The 23,197-nt window shown below is 43.2% G+C and overlaps 1 protein-coding gene across 1 annotated transcript in view; it reads left to right on the top strand.

Annotated features, from left to right (window-relative positions):
• Positions 1-23,197, top strand: part of MRPL48 (mitochondrial ribosomal protein L48) — a 51,225-nt gene that overhangs the window by 11,574 nt on the left and 16,454 nt on the right. The window contains exons 3-4 of the mRNA XM_079787274.1: positions 2,219-2,256; positions 9,658-9,746. Coding sequence (XP_079643400.1) covers positions 2,219-2,256; positions 9,658-9,746 — 127 coding nt within the window. The remainder of the gene's footprint in view (positions 1-2,218; positions 2,257-9,657; positions 9,747-23,197) is intronic.

Raw genomic sequence — 23,197 nt, forward strand, 5'->3', positions numbered from 1 at the left:
TTTAATAAATTAATAGTTCTTCATAATTATCTGGTGAGACAGGTGATATTACCACAATTTTATGCATAAATAACTGAGGTTCAAAATGGTAGATCAATTGCTCAAAGATGACCTAGCTAATATGAGTTGGAGTTAGGATTCAAACCCAAGTTGTTTTTTCACTCTTCTGTATACACAGTATGCTACCTCCCCATTGTTTTTTCTCCGGATGATAATGAGGAGCATTTAGCAGTTTATTTCTCTATTCATCAGATATCCACTGAATGTCTTATGTGTGGCAGCCACATGATGTAAAACAATGAATTGAATATCTTCCTGGACCACATGAGCCTGGATGATTTCTTTAATCCCTTATATTGATTGAAGCCTTTTCCTCTTATTCCCTTTCCATCTTAATCTATTTTTCTATTAATCAGTCAATTATTTAATATGCATTTACTATGGCACCATGCTAGGCATTTTACATGTTCTCTCATTAACAAAAAACACTACAGGACAAATATATAAATATTGTTATTTTACAAAAGAGGTATCTGGCCCTGGCCAGGTAGCTCAGTTGGTTAGTGTCATCCAGATATGCCAATATTTTGGGTTCAATCCCCAGTCAGGGCACATACACGAATCTATGAATGGTTCTGGCCAGTGTTGTTCAGTGTTGAGAGCATCAGCCTGAGGACTGAAGGATCTGGGTTTGATTCCCGATCAAGGGCATGTATCTGGGCTACAGGCCCGATCCAGGCCTAGGTGGGGGTGTGTGCAGGAGGCGGCCAATCAATGTATCTCTCTGACATTGATGTTTTTCTCTCTCTCTCTCTCCCCCCTCCCTTCCTTCCTTCTCTCTTTCTCTCTCTGTGAAATCAATAAATTTAAAATAAAAAAGAGGAAACTGGCTCAGAGAGTTTAAGATACATTTTCAGTCCCATGAGATGAAATAACTGTGTTACAGAGACACAAAACAACTTGCCTAAGGTCACAGTTTGGAAATGGTGGAATCAGCATTTAATCACAGATCTGCTTGTCTCTAACTTGTCCCACAGTTGAGTGTCAAAGCTTTGCAGGATACTGAATTAAAATACTCTAATTACCTAGTCAACCAAACAGAACTATTGTAAATTATTTACTTATTTATTATTATTATTATTATTGTTATTGATTTTAGAGAGAGGAAGCATGAGAGAGAGACAGAAAGAACATTGATGTGAGAGAGAAACATTGATGGGTTGCCTCCCATTGTGTCCTGACCAGAGATCAAACCTGCAACCTTTCGGTGTACAGGATGACACTCCAGCCAACTGGGCCACCTGGCCAGGGCCAAACAGAACCATTTTATTCTCCTCCATATCCACTGGCTTCTGTATCCAGTCTAGCTCTCATTGCTGTCCCTTCCTCTCCATCTTCCCTGAACATGTTCTAATAATGCAAGGCTATTATAAGAACCACCTCACTGGTTCTCTTGCCTCAGTCTCACCTCTTCCCATTCATTTCTCACCTACTGCCAGGGTTAACTTTCCAAAACTTAATTATTTTTTACCTCTAATGCATTTTTTTTTTATTGTCTAAAGTTTTATCCCAATTGATCCCCCCAAAAATCTTAATCTTGATCATATCACTCCTGTGCTTAAACTCTGCCAGGAGCTTCCCACTGCCTACACAGAATAAAGACCAAACTCCTTAGCACAACATACGAGGTTCTTTATAACCTGACTCCCTATTACCTCTTTCACTCTGTTCCCTTCTCTGCAGCTTAAATTCCACTTACATCCAGCTGCTTGCTGTTCCCTAAACACACCACTTTATCCCTCTGCTTAGAATGCTTTACCTGTTAGGGTAAATAATCCAAAACAGTTAATTTTTAGAGCTCAGCTCAAATAGTTTCACCTCCCTGGTGGAAATGATCACACTTTCCTTTGTGTTCCACCCAATCTTGTACATGTTTTTGTTCTGGATCAGTACTATCCTGTGGTTCACATTTGTTTACATACAGTATCTCTCTCCCAACTAGACCATAGATAGAGACATTTACTTTGTATTTTTGTATCCTCAAGACCTATGCACATTGGCTGGCACATAGTAGGTACTTAATAATATTTGTGGAAAGGAGGGAAGGAGGAAATATCTGGCATTGACTTATCCTTAATGAGGAGTATACAAGTTTTGATAACTGCAAATATATAGTGGGTATCTAATTGTATTCAACATACTCTCTCTCTCTTTTTAGGTTCAAAACTTCTGGAGAGAATCCCATTTGTTCTGCAGGTAAGCATTTTTTTCCTGGTGTAGTCTGCTTACTTTAAGTGACTCTCTAACACTAATAATTTTTCTAGAAGGATGCCTAACATATCTTTGAGTAGAGTGGCTGGGCCCAAATCCAAGCCCCTCACATGGAATAGGATAGTGGGCAAGAACAAAAAGAAATGGTTAGGAGCAAGAGCTCTACAGTTTGTTTAGATTCCAACTCTAACTCATATTTATTGTGTGACCTTTGGCTACTTCCCCATTACTTCGTTTCCTCACTTTTAAAAAATGGGGATAATTAGAACGTGGCCAGGTAACTTAGTTGGTTGGAGCATTGTCCCAATGCACCAGGGTTGTAGGTTCAATCCTTGTTCAGGGGACAAACGGGAGTCAACCAATGAATGCATAAATAAGTGGAACAACAAATCAATGTGTGTGTCTCTCTCTCCCCCCACCCTCTCCTTCCCTCTCTCTTCTTCTATCTCTAGAATCAATCAATAAATAAAAATTTAAACATGGGGATAATTATAGTACTAACTACAGTGAATTATTTGAAGATTCAGTGAGGTAAAACACATAAAGTGCTCAAAAAGTTAGATGTTTTTGTTATTATTTCTATTACTAGAGGCCCGGTGCATGAAAATTCATGCACTGAAGGGGGGGTCCCTCAGCCCGGCCTGCTCCCTCTCACAGTCTGGGAGCCCTTAGGGGCAGGAGGCGACCCAGCGATCAGGGGAAGACGACGCCCTATCACACCTCTGCTGCTGACACTGCTGGCAGCATAAACCTTGGCTGGTCCTGGTTACCTGAGCCTCAGGCAGCCCTAGGCGGCTGGGCAGCCGCCAGCTGAGGCTTGCCTGCACCTCGGCTGCCCCTGGGGGGCTTAGGGGACTGGGGGCACCACCATCTTTGAGGGTGGGGAATTCAATTAGCATATTCCCTCCTTATTGGCTGTGGGCACCACCAACTTTGAGGGCAGGGAAGTCAATTAGCATATTCCCTCCTTATTGGCTGTGGGTGCCATCTTTGTGACAGCATGAGGGTCAATTAGCATATTCCCTCTTTATTAGATAGGAATAGTGTTACTATTCCAGACTTACTTTTCTTTTCTTTTTTTAAATATATTTTATTGATTTTTTACAGAGAGGAAGGGAGAGGGACAGAGAGCCAGAAACATCGATGAGAGAGAAACATCGACCGGCTGCCTCCTGCACACCCCCCACCGGGGATGTGCCCGCAACCAATGTACATGCCCTTGAACGGAATCGAACCTGGGACCTTTCAGTCCGCAGACCGACTCCCTATCCACTGAGCCAAACCGGTTTCGACCCAGACTTATTTTTCATGTCTATCATCTGCCAGGTTAGGGCTTTTCTTTTAGTATTTTGTAATGACTGTCCATTCAATCTGATTAACTCAATAAATTTTAATCTGTTTCAATCTAATTATTAACCATTTTTGCTTTGTCTATTATGTGAGAAATTTCAAAGCTATTGTTGTATTTCAATGAAATCTGTCATTTTTCTAAAGAGTATCAGAGCAAAGGAATGGCAGTAAAGAAGGGAACTAACATTTACTGAGTGCTTAATATGTGCCAGGCAATGTATAAGAGGTTTGATATCTGTTAATTATTTTAGAAGATGGCTGCAATGTATAGAGAATCACCATTTCTTTTAGCTCCCAAGCCCAGCATCTCAAAATATGGGCTTCTTTTTATTATTGGTTCTCTCAACAAACATTTATTGTACCAGGATATGTGTTAGGTGCTGGGGATAAAAAACTAAGAGGATACAGTCCTTGCCATTTGGAAGCTAATAGTCTTGTAAGAAATAATTTTCCCCCCAAGAATACTACAATGAACACTTATGTACCCACCACTTAGATTTAACTATTGTTAACATTTTGCTTTCTCTATAGTGAAGTATCAGACATCATGATACTTCACCTTTAAATAATTCAGCATGCATTTCTAGAAATAAGGACATTTTTTACATTCTGTTAAAGAGACACAAAACCATTATCTCACACAAGAAAATCCTATATAATAAAAGGGTAATATGCAAATCGACCAAACGGTGGAACAAGCAGTCGCTATGACGTGCACTGACCACCAAGGGGCAGATGCTCAACGCAGAAGTGCTCTGGTGGTCAGTGTGCTCCCACAGAGGGAGCACCGCTCAGCCAGAAGCCGGGCTTATGGCTGGCAAGTGCAGCGGCGTTGGTGGGAGCCTCTCCCACCTCCAAGGCAGTGCTATGGAGCAGCAAGCCCGGCTTCTGGCTGAGTGGAGCTCCCACAGGGGAAGCCAGGCTCACAGCTGGTGAGTGCAGCGGTGGTGGCGGGAGCCTCTCCCGCCTCCGTGGCAGCGCTAAGGAACCCTCGGGGGATGTCCACCTGCTGGCTTAGGCCCACTCCCCACCAGCAGTTGGACATCCCCTGAGGGGTCCCAGACTGCAAGAGGGCACAGGCTGGGCTGAGGGACCCCTTCCCCCTCTCCCCCATGCACAAATATCGTGCACCGGGCCTCTAGTTAATAATAATGCCTCAATATCATCTAATACCTTATCCACTTCCTCAGTTATCCCCAAAATGTCTTTTGTGAGATTATTTATAACCAAGAGCTAATAAAGGTTTACACTTTGTATTTCACTATTCTGTCACCTTTAATCTAGAACAGCTCTACCACTATTTTCCTATAACAGTGACTTTTTGATTGGGCCAGACCATTTGTCTTATAGAATGTCCTCCCTCCTTGATTTGTCTGATTCTCATGGTGTTGTGTAACATGTTCTTCGGCCCCCTTTCAACAAACTGAAAGTTAGATCTACAAGCTTGACTAGATTTAAGTTAAATAGTTTTAACAAGAAAACCAACTGATGCTTTGAACTTCATTTTGCATCTGTCAGGAGATTTAAAAAGAAATAACTGATTATAAGAATGTTCGATTATAAAAGTGAAAAACATACATTTTAGAGAATATGGAAAACACACACACACACACACACACACACACACACACACGAAGAAGCTGAAAAAGCTGAAGAAAAGTCACTTCTAATCCTACCATCCAGAGATTACTGCTTAACATTTTAGTGTATATCCTACCAAGTCTTTTTCTAGGTCTCTCTCTCTCTCTCCAGATATATATGCATGTGGGAACCAGTGATGATATATTATGCTTTATCATTTCCTTTTTCCCACTTAATCTATAGTGAACATTTTCTACTATCCTATATAATAAAAGCCTAATATGCAAATCGACCAAATGGTGGAACAACCAGCAGAATGACGGGTAGCTATGACACGCACTGAGCACCAGCGGGCAGACGCTCAACGCAGGAGCTGTCCCTTGGTGGCCAGTGTGCTCCCACAGGGGGAGTGCCGCTCAGCCAGAAGCTGGGCTCATGGCTGGCGAGTGCAGCGGTGGTGGTGGGAGCCTCTCCCGCCTCTGTGGCAGCGAGCTGAGTGGTAAGGAGCAGCCAGCGAGCAGGTGGGCGGTAAGGAGCGAGGGGTCCCAGACTGTGAGAGGGATGTCTGACTGCCAGCTTAGGCCCACTTCCCGGCAGTGGGACATCCCCCGAGGGACCGCCCCCCCCCAAGTGCACGAAATAATAAATAAATAGATAATCTATGTAATTATTTTGAATGTATTGCCTTAAGAGAAACAATTTGGAGGGGAAGATTCTGAGCCCGATTTTGAACATGTTGAATTGAGTGCTTGTGAGGAGGATATATTAAGTACCCCATTGGATACATTAATCTTGAGTGCAAATATAGGTTTGGATTGAAACTGTAAATTTGGAAGTCATCATAGTGTCCATCTTAAGTCATGGGAATGAATGAGACCACCTGAGGAGAACAAATAGAGAAGAGGCCCAAGGATCAGGCACTTGGAGAACTCCAACATTAAAAAATTGGGTAGAGAGTGAAAGATGGCAAATAGGATTGAAAATGGGAGGCCAAAATGTTGGGAGAAAACCAGGATAGTGTCGTTTCATGGCAACCAAAAGTAGTATTAAGCCTTTTGTGTAAATAAAAAAGAAAACTCAGATGCCCGTCACCATTTTTAAGTACACAGAAACTCAATAACCCTTCAGTGGTTTCAAAAAGCAGGACTGAAAGTGATCTTTGAGATGATTACATTTCTCAGGTAAAAGGGCCACAAATGCTTGCATGGTCTCTCATCTACTGGAATTCCTTGGCAAGGAGGCATTTTCAAATGCAGTTTGGGGCAATTCCTTTATTTAGAGCAGTTGTTTAATTACAAAGCTGAATCAAACTACTGGTAAATTAACCATTTTCCTTCTTAAATGAAAGGTTTGGGTCAAATTACCAGTGGTTAAACTGCTTAATTAGCCAGTTGTTTTAATTATAAAATTTACAAGTTTGAAAGCCTCTGATTTTGTTAAGTTCAACTGAACCCCTCCCCACCAGCCCCCTGCTTCATGTCATTAATCTGGGTTTCCTGCTGTCACATTAACATTGCAGCCTCCTGAGAGAAAAGGCAACTCTTTTCACTGAAGAAAACAACCCCAGGGTTTCAACAGGAGGCTTTGAAAATCTTTCAGTTAGCACAATTACTGGATGTAATCATGTATTGACTTCTCCCACCTCACACCCCTTCCTGTGTATATGCCAGAGCCAACTGTCCTTCAGTGTCCTTGTTTACTAAACTCAATGATTTCTCCTTCAAAATAGAACAAGCATATATAGCAGGGCTATGCAGGAGGAAAAACTGGGGTGGCCCAGCCAAGAATTAATTACAGGACATTCTTTCCATTCAAAAGACTGCATGACCCTGATAGACCCTACTCAGCACCTGGCAAATAGTATGTGCTCAGAAAGTGTAGGTTCACAATTGGTTCTCACGACTGTAAACTTACTTTTGCCCACCCCTGTAGTGCTTTGCACATAGTAAATACTTTTTAAAAAATTGTGTGTGTGAAATGAGTAAATGGTTGAATTAATGAAAGAGAATAACGTAATTAGGTCTGTTTTTTAGAAAGATTAATTAGTAAGCTCTAAGGATAGAATAGAGAGGGGGATATTTTGAGATCACCAACAATAACTTAGCCAAGGCTACCATTTGAATCTCCTATCCCTTCCATCCACACTCCCTCTCCCTACTCCCTTTTCCACACAACGACCAAAGTGATATTTTAAAAACACATCAGACATATGATTTCCCTGCTTATGGCTGTTCAGTCTGAAATCCAAACCCTGAACAAGGCCCAGTGTGGTGTTCTGACCCACTGCTCTAGTCTGATACTCTCCATGCCCCTCTCACTGCATCAGCCACACTGAAAACCAAAGCTGCGCCCCACACTGGAGCCTTTACACACGCTGTTTCCTCTGCCTGGAACAGTCATCCTCTGTCTTTCCACTTAATCAACTCCTACTTGCCTCTCAGGTCTCAGTTTATTTTATTTATTTTTTGAATAGGTAATACATGTGCATGGAACAAGTTTTAAAAGCTACAAAAGAATATAAAATAAACAGTAAATGTCCCTCTCCTTCTGCTTTCCAGCCACTTCCTCTCCCTGGGGATAACCACTATTACCATTTCCCCCTGAATTCTGGTCTCAGTTCACATGTCATTTTTTCTCTGATACTCCAATCTAAAATAGATTCTCCGATTGTATTGCCATAGCCCTCTGTGCTTTTTCTTTTTATTATTTATCTCAATTTGGAATTTTATATTTATTTTGTGACTATTCCATTAAAGTTATCTTCCTCCCTCAAGACTATCAGCTCCATAAGTGGAGTTTTGTTGGCCTGGTCTACTTTTTTGCTGTTGTTAATCCTCCCCCAAAGATATATTTTTTTCCATTGATTTTTAGAGAGAGTGGTAGGGAGGGGGAGAGACAGAGAAACATCAGTGTGAAAGAGACACATCAATTGGTTGCCTCCCGCACATGCCCCACCAGGGCCGGGGATTGAGCCTGCAACCAAGGTACATGCTCTTGACCAGAATTGAGTCTGGGACCCTTTAGTCTGCAGGCCGATGCTCTGTTCACTGAGTCAAACCGGCTTTTATATCCCCAACTCTTAGCACAATGCCTGGTACATCATAAGTATGCCTTTTTCTGTAAACTCATCTCTTGCCAACCTGGTCCTCCTGTTCTGCCTTGAAATTCTCTCTGGCTTTTCCCCTCTCCGTACCATGTTCTCTCCTCACTAACTCATAGTCATCCTTCAAGTTTTACTTAAAAGCCACCTGCTCTAACAATTCTTTCCCAACACCTCAAGTCTAGCTTCAGTGACCCTCCTATGTATGGCCCTGCATTGGTATTACTGTGTTTCCCCACTAGATGATAGGTTCTTTATTGCAGGGACTGGGTCTTTGTCTATTGTTATAGCCCAGCTTCTAAGGCACTGCGTGGCACCAATAGCCCTGCCATAAATATTGGGTTGATAACACACTGCATAACTCTAGTGTGTGCCATTCACGTAATTGTCACTGGTTACCGTGATGGAAAATAATATTTATTAAGTGAATGAACATGCTTTGAAGAGTTCAGTGCTTTTTTGAGGTCATGATGAAATCTTGTTGGATAAGATTATTTTTAAGGCTCTGGTCTGAGGACCACTGTGTATTCATCAAGAGGATTTGGATATCAGCTTCTTGGGTGGGATCCCAGTTTGCAGAGTTGGAACCCGAAGACTCAAAGGGTCAAATGTCTTAGATTCATTTAGAGAGACAGAATTGGGACAGCGGCTAAGAACACACCTCAGTTATTTTCAGTGCTCTTAGGGAACCTCTCCCAAGCATACCACCTTCTTCCTTGCATGGTTAAACTCTTAACTCCTCTTCCAAGGATTCAGCTTTTACCTCTTCTGAACCTATTCCCCTGCACCCTTCCCCACTGCTGTCCCCAAAGCAGAGTTGTTTGTCCCTCTAGTCACTCCCTACCTTGCACTCATCTCCATGAAAGTATTTTGTACACCATAAGATAATTATCCGCTTTCCCATCATCCTTGCCCAGTACACACTGAGTGTCTAAAACTAGATGATTTTAAAAACTTTGTGGAAATCTATGATTGTCTTCATACCTGATTATATTTGCTACCTGTCACTTTCTCTGTAAATCTGTAGAAAACTTCAAAAGAATTATTGCCTGTTGAGGGACAAGAGGAAATGACAACTTGTGAGAATTATATTTTGTTTCTATACCATCAGTGGCTCTAGCAGGAGAGAATTTCTCAAAGAAAGATAGGTAGTGGGGATTGGATATAGTCCAGTGGTCAAAAGGAGAGAAATGGTGGGGAAAACTGCGAGTTAGCCCACGATAATAAAATAGCTCTGGTTCTTTAAACCAAATAGTCCCAGTCTTGCAATGGAGAATTTGCCTCCTCGCCTCCTTATGTGTGATCTGTCCCTGGAGGAGCTTTGAAACAGGTTTGTCTTATTTTCTCTCTTTTAGGTGGCATTCTGCTGAGTACCAGCCGGCACTATAGGTCAAAGCCCACCCATGGCATTGGAAGATACAAGCACTTAATTCAAGCACAAGAGGTAAAGGGGGCCGGGGTCCTTCCGAAAAGAAGAGTGTGCAGCTTTTGCAAACACCCAAAGATCAGATCTGCATAGGTTGACGAGTATTAGAGCTAGAAAGAATAGGGGTCATCCCTCAGTCCTCTCCAGTTACTGAGTTTCTTTCTTTCTTTCTTTTTTATTTAATATATTTCTTTATTGATTTCAGAGAGGAAGGGAGAGGGAGAGAGAGATAGAAACATCCATGATGAGAGAGAATCACTGATCGGCGGCCTCCTGCACGCCCCACACTGGGGATCGAGCCCGCAACCCGGGCATGTGCCCTTGGCCAGAATCGAACCTGGGACCTTTCAGCCCGCAGGCCGACGCTCTATCCACCGAGCCAAGCCGGCCAGGGCTCCAGTTACTGAGTTTCAATATTATCCAGAGTGGAGATGTTTCTGCCGGGTCCCAATCTCTTCCCTAGGCCAGGTTATCATAGTGAAAAGCAAATGATTTAGTTTTAGTACTTGTGATGCTTTAAAAAGTATCTTCCTGGTACTTAGCTCAGTATGGACCTCACAATGGGAATGATACATCCAGTTTAGCTGAGTGAATGGTGGTTGGTAGAGGTGGACTGCCGTTTTCAGCCAACTAGCTGAGTTTTATAGTATTTGCAGATTTAAAATATGTACTAGTATGTGTTCCTTGAATTCATTGTCACAGATAATTGGGAGTTAGTTCTAATTATTATAAGACTAGAGGCCCGGTGCACGACATTTGTGCATTCAGGGGTGAGAGGGTCCCTTAGCCCCGCCTGTGCCCTTTTGCAGTCTGGGAGCCCTTGGGGGATGTCCAACTGTGGCATAGGCCCGCTCCCCATGGCAGTCAGACATCCTTAGGGCTGAGGTGGGCTGCTGAGGGGGGCTGCTGCACTCGCCAGCCGTCAGCCTGGCTTGTGGCTGAGCGGTGCTCCCCCTGTGGGAGCGCACTGACCACCAGGGGGCAGCTCCTGCATTGAGCATCTGCCTCCTGGTGGTCAGTGCATGTCATAGTGACTGGTTGTTCCTCCGTTTGGTCGATTTGCATATTACCCTTTTATTATATACGATAGGATTATTTAGCCTACTTCTCTGGCTCCAGCTGCAGGATTGCTTCTGGGTAGTTAGATTTCTGTGCATGTGCAGAGGATTTTCTGGTGGGGCAAACACAACACTGGCCTGAAAGTCAGAAGGTGTGGCTTTGGGTCATGAGTCTGTCACTTCCTATAAACAGTAAAGAAGATTTTGCAGTTCTACTGAGGAGTCTTCAACATTACTTTTGGTTCTTGGGCTTATTTTAATGTTCCCATGTAACCATGCACATCTCCCATTGCCTCTCTCTCCTTGGCAAAAGTTGAATACCACTGTACTTGGGCTTCTGAAGCCACTAAGCTTGTCATGTTCTCTTAAGCATCATCCTATATTAAGGAATTTCACTAGGAGAACATTGCCATGTCCAAGGCTTGTATCAGGCAGCCTCCCAGCAGGAAACAGCCCAACTAAAACTATTTGTTTGTAGTGGGAAGAGTACGCAATTGGGAACCAGGAAACTTATGTTCTAGGCTTGGTTCTGCAACTCATTAGCTTTGTGACTGTGGATAAATTAACCTTAGTCCTCTGGGCATGGTGGGCCCTGAAATTTTTTAAAAATATATATTTTATTGATTTTTTTACCAAGAGGAATGGAGAGAGATAGTTAGAAACATTGATGAGAGAGAAACATCGATCAGCTGCCTCCTGCACACCCCCTACTGGGGATGTGCCCGCAACCAAGGTACATGCCCTTGACCGGAATCGAACCTGCGACCTTTCAGTCTGCAGGCTGACGCTCTATCCACTGAGCCAAACCAGTTTTGGCGGCCCTGAAATTTTATGTAAAATATTTTCTATGTGTGAATTTTTCTGAGAAGAGAGTCTGTAGCTTTTTCAGGCTCTTGAAAAAGGTTGAGAAGCTCTGGACTAGAATATCTTTTAAGAGTTTTTTAGTTTTGATATCCTGTAACTCCATGATGCTATGAAATACTAATCAAATGTCTACTATGTACTAGGCATTATTGGGGCTGACTTGCCTATGTAATTGGGTTGTAATAAAATTTTACAGGTTGAATGAACAAGATCTGTTTCATGCTCAGAGGGAGCTGGTAAACCATTAAAGATGTATGTGATTATGTTCCCAAACAGAAAATGACAAGTGCTAAAAGGAAGATATAAAGTACTATTAAATACCCTGGCCGGTAGCTCAGTTGGTTAGAGCACTGTACTGATATACCAAGGTTGTGAGTTTGATCCCCCTTCAGGGCACATACAAGAATCAGTCAATGAATGCACAAATAATTGGAACAACAAACCGATGTTTCTCCCTCTCTCTCTAAAAATAAATAAATAAAATAAAATAAAGTGCTATTAAAAATCAGAAGAAAGAGTGATTTACACCCCTTCTGAGTTGTGACATCTTAGCATAGTTGTCAGGAAATGAAATTGGTTTTGTTTTTTTTTTGGGGGGGGAGGTGTGTTTTTAATGTTTTGGGATCTTTCGTCTTAAGATAATTTTCTGCATATGTCATGCTCCAACACACCCCTTAGCTTGGTATAAAAGGAAGTTTAATGCCATATTTAATGCCATCTGTCCCCATCTTTCTCTCTAGCTTCTTCTGCTTTCTCATGGAGACCATGCTTTAATTGCATTGGGCCTCTTGCTTTTCATCCAAATCACCATACTGTTTCAAGGCCTCACATGCTGTTCTCTCCACTTGGAAGACCTTCTCCCCTTTTTCACTTGGTTAATACATCCTCAACTTTTAAATCTCAGTGAGAAGCAGGGTGAGGATGGAAAAATGGATCTTCCCTTCTAAGAAACCTTCCTGGATTCCCTGCACTGGGTTACCTGTCCTACCATGAGCTTCCAGAGTTCCTGTCCTTCCTCTGTCCTAGGACCTAATGCTCTGTTTTAACCCTCTGTTTAACCATCTTCTAGATGGTGAGCTCTATAGGGTAGAGGCCATGCCTTATTTCTCCTGTATCCTCAGTGTCCAATACAGACCTGGCATCAAATAGAGGGCAGTAAATATTGATTGAGCTAAATTGAAATGTGGTTATTGAAGCTGCCCCGAGGCTTTAGAAATCAGAGCTGTCACACACAACCCACTATCTGCAAACAGCTGGGTCCAGATGACCTTGGTTGCTTGAAGGGAGTTATGCTCCCTTTATTTGCAGTATAGGCTTTTCTCTGACGTCATTCATTGTTCTGGGGTGGCTAGCTCAGTAGTGCTGGAAGCTGCTGCAGGCTCACTTCCTGCATAGGACAACACAATGAAAGCTCTCATCTTGCAGAGGCTCTGCCCCAAGTTCCAGCTCCTTTACCCCACTGGGGTACTGGACTGGAAAAGCTCGAAGGCATCTCTGTGGCCCCCTTTCTCTCCTTAAGTCTAGAACCTAGAAAAAACAAATAAGTTTTTCCCTCTCTGGGTCTCAGGCTGGGCCCTCTACTCTTTTGAGCCCCACATCTCTGAGATGAGAATTAATTCTCATGCACAAAGTGCCTAGCCCTTGTCCCATTTCTGCTGGTATAATCTCTTCACTCCTCCTTCCAAAGGTCCCACACTCAGTCTTAAGACCCCTGAACCTTGCGGGGGGGGGGGGAGGGCGGAGAAATGCACACCTACCTCATCTCAGCTTTCCTGGGCAATACTAGTTTTACCTCCTTTTTTCTTTCATGGCCTGGTTGGTTCCCATCCCTCCACCCTGTGCCCTTGTCCTTGTTGCTTCTCTGAGGAGTAAGTGATAGGGGAGATGAAAATGAGGCTTCTTCTTGGGTGATAACATGGGAGATGACAGCAAACGATGGGGTTCCAAGTCTCTCATAGCATGGACCCAACCTCCTTCTCAGTGATTTTTCTTCTTGCATCCTATGCTTCAGGCACATTTCTCATGCCCCCATGCTGCCTCAGGCCTCTGTGCCTTTGCACATGCTCCGTCCCCTTTATGGAATGATACTTTTTTTCTTTCATTTGTAAGTCCCAGCTTGACTCATGGCAGTGAGAGATCACATTTTAGAGCATATCTGCAAACCTCATTATTCTCTTAAAGGCCTTCATTATTCTGTTGCATGTAAATGCTTTAGAGTGTTTGGAGTGATTTTTATTTGACAGAAATAAAAAGTAATATAGTCATTCATATTTATATAGTGCTAGGTCATTTCTCCCAAGACCACTTACATACTTGCCCTCAGCTGTTATCCTGCCTTCAATCTTGGGGCAATAGCAGCCCAAGAATCAGAGAATTGTCAAGAGGAAGGTGTGGGAAGATGAAACAGGCAATATAAATTTGCTGTCAATTTGTAGTTGTTATATATTCTATCTTCTGGCCCTGGTGTATCTTTTGTAACATAGGTAATTTACTTCCTTTTTATAGAATAGCCCCTAGGACCCAAGATACCTTTTCTCTGGGAAACTTAATGAATGTTATTTTTACTGTTGACATAGAGGAGATATCTGCCATTTCTGACACCTGTTTATTTTGTTGTAGCACCCTCAGATAGATTAGCTCTGTGAGGAAAGTGTGGCATCAGTCCTGGAAAAATCAGCAGCTCAGAATAACTTTATGGTGACAGGCCTAGCTTCCTGGGAACAGAAAGATTGGTTTTGCCAGTCCAGTGACTATGGCTAGGCATGGGTTATAGGACTGGCTTAGAATCCTATAACCCATGTCTAGCCCTATAGTTGGCTTAGGAATAGTTATTTTAAACTGGCATCCATGTTTTCCCTGAAGTATACCTCTTGTAACTCATTGAAAAGAAAAAACCATCATTGAGCATCTACTATGTGCCAGGGACTGTGCTGCACACAGATGATTCTCAGGTGAATGAGACGCAGTCTCTATCTACAACAAAATAGATGTGGGCTGGGAAAGATAGTGCTCAAAAGTGTAACTAAATACACATTGTAAGTACTTTACTAGGCAGAATGAATTAAGTATCAAGAACAAAGATAAAGAAGCAAGTCTCCCTGAAAGGGTCAGTGAAGGTGTTATGGAGTTCAGTTCAACAAACATTTATTAAGCGCCACCTATATTCTTACAGTGAGTATGTGAAATGAACAGACACTCCTCTAGGAACATCCAGTTGGGTGGGGTAGCTGGAAACACCAGGGCTGTAAAGAACATAAAAGAGTTTCCCAGGGCTTTTCCAGGCACAGAGAGAGACTCCTGTGAAGGCCTGACTTAGCCTGTGCCATTGAGCACCCTGATCTCCAGCCCACTGAAATCTCATTCTGCCTTGCCTGTTCTGCTGCATAACAACAGTGTCAGGGTTTTAGATGGATTCATATTTGATGTGATAATAGTAATGATCCCATTCCATTTCCAAAGTACTTTCACATACATTATCTCAATATCTTTCACACCATATGCCCTCAGACAGTGGTCATCCTTGAATCCCTTCTCAAGTTTACTACTAATGTAATCTACACTTTAGAAAGGCATTAAGTTAATGGATATAATTTTCTAAATTTCAAATTTTTCTCCCATCAGTTTTACTTGGAAGGCAGCTATGCTCACCATTATACCACCAACGTGAGTTTTACTTGATAAAAACAAATATTAACAGAGAAACTCATATGTTTCATATTTTTTGAGATGCAGAGAACTCCATTTATATAATACTAGAGGCCTGATGCACGAAGATTCGTGCAAGAATGGGCCTTCCTTCCCCGGGCTGCCGGCACCGCCTTTGCTCCAGCCTGGAGCTGCCTTTCTGCCTTCGCTCTGCCTGGAGCCGCCTTTCTGCCTTCCCATGCTGCCCAGAGGCCCGGAGCAGCCGGGGTGGTGTGAAACGCCTGTGTTGTCGCCCTGGTGACGACGCAAGCGTCCCACCCCCGGCTGCTTGGCACCTGTGTATGTAAATTAACCTGCTATCTTTCTTGGGTTAATTTGCATACTTACTCCTGGTTGGCTGGTGGGCATCATGAAGGTATGTCAATTTGCATATTTCTCTTTTATTAGTGTAGACTAGAGACCTGGTGCACAAAATTCGTGCACTTGGGGGGGGGGCGCTTGTCCCTCAGCCCAGCCTGCACCCTCCAATCTGGGACGCCCCTCTCACAATCTGGGACTGCTGGCTCCTAACCACTTGCCTGCCTGCCTGCCTGATTGCTCCTAACCGCTTCTGCCTGCCAGCCTGATTGCCCCCTAAACGTTCCCCTGCTGGCCTGATAGACGCCTTACTGCTCCCCTGCCGGCCTGATTGCCCCCAACTACCCTACTGTTGACCCGATAGCCCCCAACTGCCCTACTGTTGACCTGATCGCCCCCAACTGCACTCTCCTGCCGGTCCGATGGCCCCCAACTGCCCTCCCCTGCAAGCTTGGTCACCCCCAACTGCTCTCCCCTGCTGGCCTGGTTGCCCCTAACTGCCCTCCCCTGCCAGCCATCTTGTGACAACATGGGGGTGGCCATCTTGTGACAACATGGGCGGCCTTCTTGTGACGACATGGGGGCAGCCATCTTGTGATGATGTGAGGGCGCGAGGGCCACCTAGGCTTTTATTAGTATTGATAAGCATATTTTCTTCTAGTGAAATTGTTTTTGTTGTATATGATGCAAGTATGTTGATGAGTATTTCATGTTGTTTCACAAAGAAAAACATGATTTTTTTTGTTGGCCTTTTGCAACCAACAAATTTGAAAACCAGGCCTTCTGATTCATCAACTATCCTGTGAGGTAGACAGGGTGGAAAAGGAAACTGATGAGCATAAATGATTTCTCTATGACCATATGGCTAGTAAATGACAGTACCAGAATTCAGTTTAGTTCAATTCAACATTTAATATTGGTGGGCTCTAGGAATAGAGAAGTGAATGTCACATAGTACCTTCTTATATGAACTGAAATAGGGGTTTGGCTGCCATAATAGATCCACCTAATCAAGGGCTTAAATAAGATAGGAGCTTATTTCTCTCACCTAAAAGTATAAGGAGATATTCTTCCAGCTTTCTGTTTTGCCACACATCATATTGCTTCTGTCTCATATCTGAGATGGCTGCTCCCTCTTCAGCCATGTCCACATTCCATCCAGCAGGAAGGGAAAAGGGAAGGCAGTGTGTATGAGCTCATATCCCATTGGCCAGAACATGGCCACAAAACCATTCCTTTTTGGGAATGTACATTTTATTATGAACTAGAGGCCCAGTGCATGAAATTTGTGCACGGGGGGTGTGTGTCCCTCAGCCCAGCCTGCACCCTCTCCAATCTGGGACCCCTCGAGGGATGTCCCACTGCCTATTAGTCGGACATCCCTCTCACAATCCAGGACTGCTGGCTCCCAACTGCTCGCCTGCCTACCTTCCTGATTGCCCCTAACCACTTCTGCCTGCCAGCCTGATCACCCCCTAACCACTCCCCTGCCAGCCTGATTGATGTCTAACTGCTCCCCTGCCGGCCTGGTCACCCCTAACTGTCCTCCGCTGCCAGCCTGGTTGCCCCTAACTGTCCTCCTCTGCACACTTGGTCACTCCCAACTGCCCTCCCCTGCAGGCCTAGGTCCCCCCTAACTGCCCTCCCCTACAGGCTTGATTGCCCCCAACTGCCCTCCCTTGCAGGCCTGGTCCCAACTGCCCTCCCCTGCTGGCCTGATTGCCCCCAACTGCCCTCCCTTGCAGGCCTGGTCCCTCCCAACTGCCCTCCCCTGCTGGCCATCTTGTGGCAGCCATCTTGTGTTCACATGGGGGCAGCCATCTTGTGTGTTGGAGTGATGGTCAATTTGCATATTACTCTTTTATTAGATAGGATGATCATGTGCCCAGCTAAAACCCATCAGTTCCACTGTCAAAGGAAGAGGAGGGAATAGATATTGAAGAAACTGGCAAGCTCTGCATACTTTCCTTAAAGGATAAGACAGAAGTTAAGATAAATGTTTTGAGACAGACCTGAGTTAAAGATTTAGCTCTGATGCTTCTTAGTTGCATGCCCTTGGGTATGTTTGCTTAACTTTTCCAAGCCAATTTCCTTGGCTTAAATAGGGAATTATACTAGGTGTACCAGTTAATAATGCAGATTTTTCTTAACAGATGGAGTTACACATATGTTAATATATATGCAATTTGATATGTATGCTATTTTGTTGTATTGACAGCAAGCTTCAAAACTTCATATGTCACATTTGCTGAAGGTGTTAACATTATATATATTGTTATGCTTAAAAATGTCAAATTTCATGTCCAAAAAAAAAGAGCATTTGTGGGAAGTTTTAATTCATTACTTTATTTTGGAGAAAAAGTTATCATATACTTTGGGAAGCTTATGGTGAACATGCTCCATCTCAAGATACTTGTGAATGCTGGTTTAAACGCTTTTAAAGTGATGATTTTGATGTGAAACACAAAGAACGTCCAGGTCAACCGAAAAAATTTGAAGACCAACAATTACAAGCATTATTGGTCAGTAAATATTTGTCGAATAATTGAATACATATGATAAATGATATTAGTGTATTAAGGGGTGGCTGTGGGAACACAGGGGAGTAGTGCCTAACTTTGCCTGAGGAATCAGGGTAGGCTTTCTGGAAGAGCATGAGCTGAGTATTAAAAAATGAATAGGATTTACTCACATTAAGGATATGGGGTAAAGAGTCAGACACTTTGCAGGGAGGGGAAACATTCTGGGCAAAGGTGAGAAGACATTGATCCTGGAGATGCTGTTGGGAAACTATTAATAGTTTTTAATCCTGGTGTTTCAAATGGACACTAGGGGATGAGGGAACATGAAACCCTGAGGAGTAGGCAGGTCTAGATCAACCTTTTTAAAGATACCACTTATTAGCCCTGGCTGGGTGGCTCGGCTAGTTGGAGCATCATCCCATACACCAAAAGATACCATTTATTGAGTAACAACTATAGACTGCTCACTGCCCTTTCAATTGTACCCATCTGAGGTGGTTTTTCTTGGTTCCCCTTAGGGGCATGATCAGCATGGTGCAGCAAGGTAGTTTGTTCCATGGGAAGCGGGCTGCTCTTTATAATTAAATTAGAGGCCTGGTGCACTAAATTTGTGCATGGGGGGTCCCTCAGCCCGGCCTGCACCCTCTCCAATCTGGGACCCCTCGGGGGATGTCCGACTGCTGGTTTAAACCCGATCCAGCAGCCAGACATACCTCTCGCAATCCAGGACCGCTGGCTCCTAACCACTCGCTTGATCGCCCCTAACTGCCCTCTCCTGCCAGCCGGATTGCCCCTAACCGCCTCTGCTTTGGCCCCGCCACCATGGCTTTGTCCAAAAGGACATCCAGAAGCTGTCTGATCTAATTAGCATATTGCCCTTTTATTAGTATAGATTGAGAGGATCTGCTCTTTCATATGTGTCTTTTCTCTTTCTCTGACCTGTAAGCTCCTTGAGGCCTGGGACTATTTTCTATTTCTTTGGCGTCTTTCCTTAGAGCAGTTGAATCAGCACTTTGCACATAGCAGGTACTTATTATTATTCTGTAAAGCATACCAATAGGATACCAGGAGCATGCTTACCTCTGTTTTATAGTAATCATAATTCTATGTACATTTCTCAACCTTTTTAAAAGATACCATTTATTAACTACTATATACTAGATGCTATAACTACTATATGCTGGGCTTTTGAAGACATTATTTTATTTTACAATGGTATATTTAATTTAATCCTCAGATATCCTGTGGTTATTAAAGACCTTGTTTAAGGAATATAAGACTCAGAGCGATTAAATGACTTGCCCAAATGGCTAGTAATTTCCAAAGCCAATATTTGAACTGAGGATGGTCAGAATTCATCTAATGTCTATGCTATTTCCATTTCATATAAATTCACCATTTTTAGCCTTACAAGAACCTTAAGTGTTAAAGTTTAACAAACTGACACCTAGAGAGGACAGTCAATGTCAAGTAGTGACTAAGCAGACAGGATTTGAGTCCATTTTCTTCAACTTCCATCTAAGTCGAGTGCTCTTTATGCAATGCCACCCAGTGCCAGGTCTTCTGTCTGGTGTATGTCTCCTGAGTGTGCCACATTGAGTTGTAAACATAATCACTTGATTTCTATGCACCTTATAGCTCATTATGGGCTGTTCAGAGTACCATCACCAAATCATTCAAGATCCCAAGTGTAAATTTTTAAATTTCCATTGGCAGAATTTCTGGAAGCTGAGTATACGTTCAGCATATCAGCCTTTTCATTTGAGGATTGGGTTGATACAATTCCTTCCCAACTTTCCCATCCTGGAGAATGCCACTTACAGTGATACTCTTTGCAGAAGTTAGAGGCGAGAGCCTGGACTGCTAGGCACAAAGTGGTTACCTTTGCCATTTCCTTACTATTGTAACCTTAAGCCAGTCATTTCCCCTTTCTGGGCCTCAACGTCCCCCTGTGTAAAATTAGGGAGGAGAGGAAGGAGAGACTAAATCAGTTCTAAGATCCTTCCCACCTGTAGTAGCCTGTGATTCTAATAAGACTCCTTTCTCTATTTGCTCTTTCCCAGCAAAGTTTCCCAGTAACCTGGGCAAGTAACGTGCCTTCAGAGGATCTCAGTTTTCTGTCTGTAAAACAGGGTAATAATGTGAATAATTCTGTATAAAACTGGTTTAGTAATTTATCCCATGGTTTGTTTGGGGGATCACAGTGCAATCCTACAGGGATCTAAGAATGGCCAGCCTGGGCCACCCCACAGTGAATCCAGGTCATTCACAGGAATACCAAAGTTTGATGGTGGACAATAATCCATCTTCCCTGCCACCTTTCCCCTAGCCTCCCTTCTTTTCCTGCCTGGCTCTCTTTCATGTGCAGTCAGGGTGGCCTCCCCAAAACACAGCTCTAGTCATATACATCCATGGCAGTCATGAAGGCCTGAACTCAGGCATTTAGAAAAGAAAAGAAGGGAAGGATGTGAAAAAGATTATGCAGATAAAATTATAAGAACTAGTGACTGATGTCCTGTGCAGTCAAGCTCTTGCTGGTTATTCTGTGCCCTGGCTCAGAACTGAAATCTAATATCACAATAGGCTCCTGATGGTGTGGATCGCTCCAGGCATATCTAGGCCAACAAGAGAGATGCCAAGAGGGATACTGGAATCAGCTTTCTTTTTTTGTTCCCCTAAAGCGACACCTTTGACAAGCCCTGGCATTTTCCCTGGTTAAGAGAAAGCTCCTCCTCTCTGTGCTGGAAAATTTCAGCCGCTCCCCATTGCATTCCTACTCAGCATTCTTCACAGATCTGACTGCAGTGCTGGCTGTCAGGATAAAAAGCCCGGATTAGCCGAAACCGGTTTGGCTCAGTGGATAGAGCATCGGTCTGCGGACTGAAAGGTCCCGGGTTCGGTTCCGGTCAAGGGCATGTACATTGGTTGCGGGCACATCCCCGGTGGGGGGTGTGCAGGAGGCAGCTGATCGATGTTTCTTTCTCATCAATGTTTCTAGCCCTCTATCCCTCTCCCTTCCTCTCTGTAAAAAATCAATAAAATATATTTATAAAAAAAAAAAAAAGCCCGGATTGCTGCTTTTGCCCACGGGTGTGGTGGCCTCTGAAGAAGAGAGAGCCAAGCTCCTACTCCTTGATGGTTGGTCTCACTCACTGAAAACTGTAGGACCTTGGGGTGGACACCACTGTTAAGAACTTTAGGAATGCAGAGGCTGCAGTGGAAAAATCCCTGCATTGGGGGGGTCAGATCTAGGCTTTAGTTCTAGGATCTATCCTGTCTGGCTGTGTGACTCTGGGGGACTTATTTAATCTCTCTGGGCTTCATATTCTTCCCCTGCAAAGATGAAGAACAAAATCATCTCTAAATGCTGTCCTGTTCTAAAATTCTAAAATAGTGAGTCATGCATGTTTTCTCTGTCAGGCCTTGTGTTAGATATGAGGAATATAAGAATGAAAATAGCCCTAGCCAGTTTGGCTCAGTGGGTGGAGTGTCGGCCTACAGACTGAAGGGTCCCGGGTTTGATTCCCTTCAAGGGCACATGCCTGGTTTGCAGGCTTGATCCCCAGTAGGGGGTGTGCAGGAGGCAGCCGAGCAATGATTCTCTCTCATCATTAATGTTTCTATCTCTCTCCCTCTCCCTTCCTGTCTGAAATCAATAAAAATATATTTTTTAAAAAATGGAATGAAAATAGTATTAAAAATTAATATTTATTGAGTGCTTAAATATGTGCCACAGATTGTATTAACCACTTTACATACAGTGTTTTCAGTTCTCAGAACACCCTTGTGAGATCAGGCCTGTCATCAGTATTATTGGCCTTATGAAAGGACTGTTTGAGTCCTCTCCCTGCTTCCCCATATTGGGTCCCTGCTCTCTTAGACTGATCTGGAGAGCAGTGAAGTACGAGAACCATTCCAGGTGCTCTGCCAGGAACCACTCTGCTGTGGCAGCCACTAGGCTGTTGGCTGTTAGATAGGGATGACTAAGACATGTAAATAGAGATAGATTTGTTTTCCTTCTTCTTAAAAAATGATTTCTACCAAACTTCATGACTTCTTATAAATCTCCAGTAATTAGGACAGTGTCGTTTTGGCTCAAGGATAGACAAATAGTCCAGTGGAATAGAATAAAAACTACAGGAATAGACCCACATGTCTGTGGACACTTATATGATGAAAGTGACACTGCAATGGTGCTGGGTTAACTGGACTGGTGATCATGTGGGGAAAAAATGGCTCTTGATTCCTATTTCACACCATATACAAAAATCACTTTAAAAAGTGAGCTGTAGATCTGAAGGTAAATGTTAAAATCATCAAACAGCTAGAAGATAACATACAAGAATATCTTCATGATCTTACGGTAGACAGATTTCTTAAACCAGACACAAAAATCACTATAACCACAAAAGAATGAATAAATTGAATTACATTAAAAATAAGAACTTCTGGCCAAAACCGGTTTGGCTCAGTGGATAGAGCGTCGGCCTGCGGACTGAAAGGTTCCAGGTTCGATTCCGGTCAAGGGCATGTACATTGGTTGCGGGCATATCCCCGGTAGGGGGTGTGCAGGAGGCAGCTGGTCAATGTTTCTCTCTCATTGATGTTTCTAGCTCTCTATCCCTCTCCCTTCCTCTCTGTTAAAAAATCAATAAAATATATATTAAAAAAAAAAAATAAGAACTTCTGCTCATCAAAATGCACAATTAAAAAGTGCAAGGGACCCTAGCCAGTTTTGCTCGTGGTTAAGGCGATGGGCTGCAGACTAAAGGGTCTTGGGTTCAATTCCTGTGAAGAGCATGTACCTGGGTTGCAGGTTTGATTCTCAGCGCCAGTCAGGTTACATGTGGGAGGCAACCAGTCAATATGTCTCTCTCACATTGATGTTTCTCTTTCTCCCTTTCCCTTCCTTCCAGTCTCTCTAAAAATCAATGGAAAAAAATATCCTCAGCTGAGGATTAACCAAAAAATAAAATAAAATAAAATTCTATATAATAAAAGCCTAATATGCAAATTGACTGAA

Source organism: Cnephaeus nilssonii (assembly GCF_951640355.1).
Source record: "Cnephaeus nilssonii genome assembly, chromosome: 13".
NCBI classification, from domain to species: Eukaryota; Metazoa; Chordata; class Mammalia; order Chiroptera; family Vespertilionidae; genus Cnephaeus; species Cnephaeus nilssonii.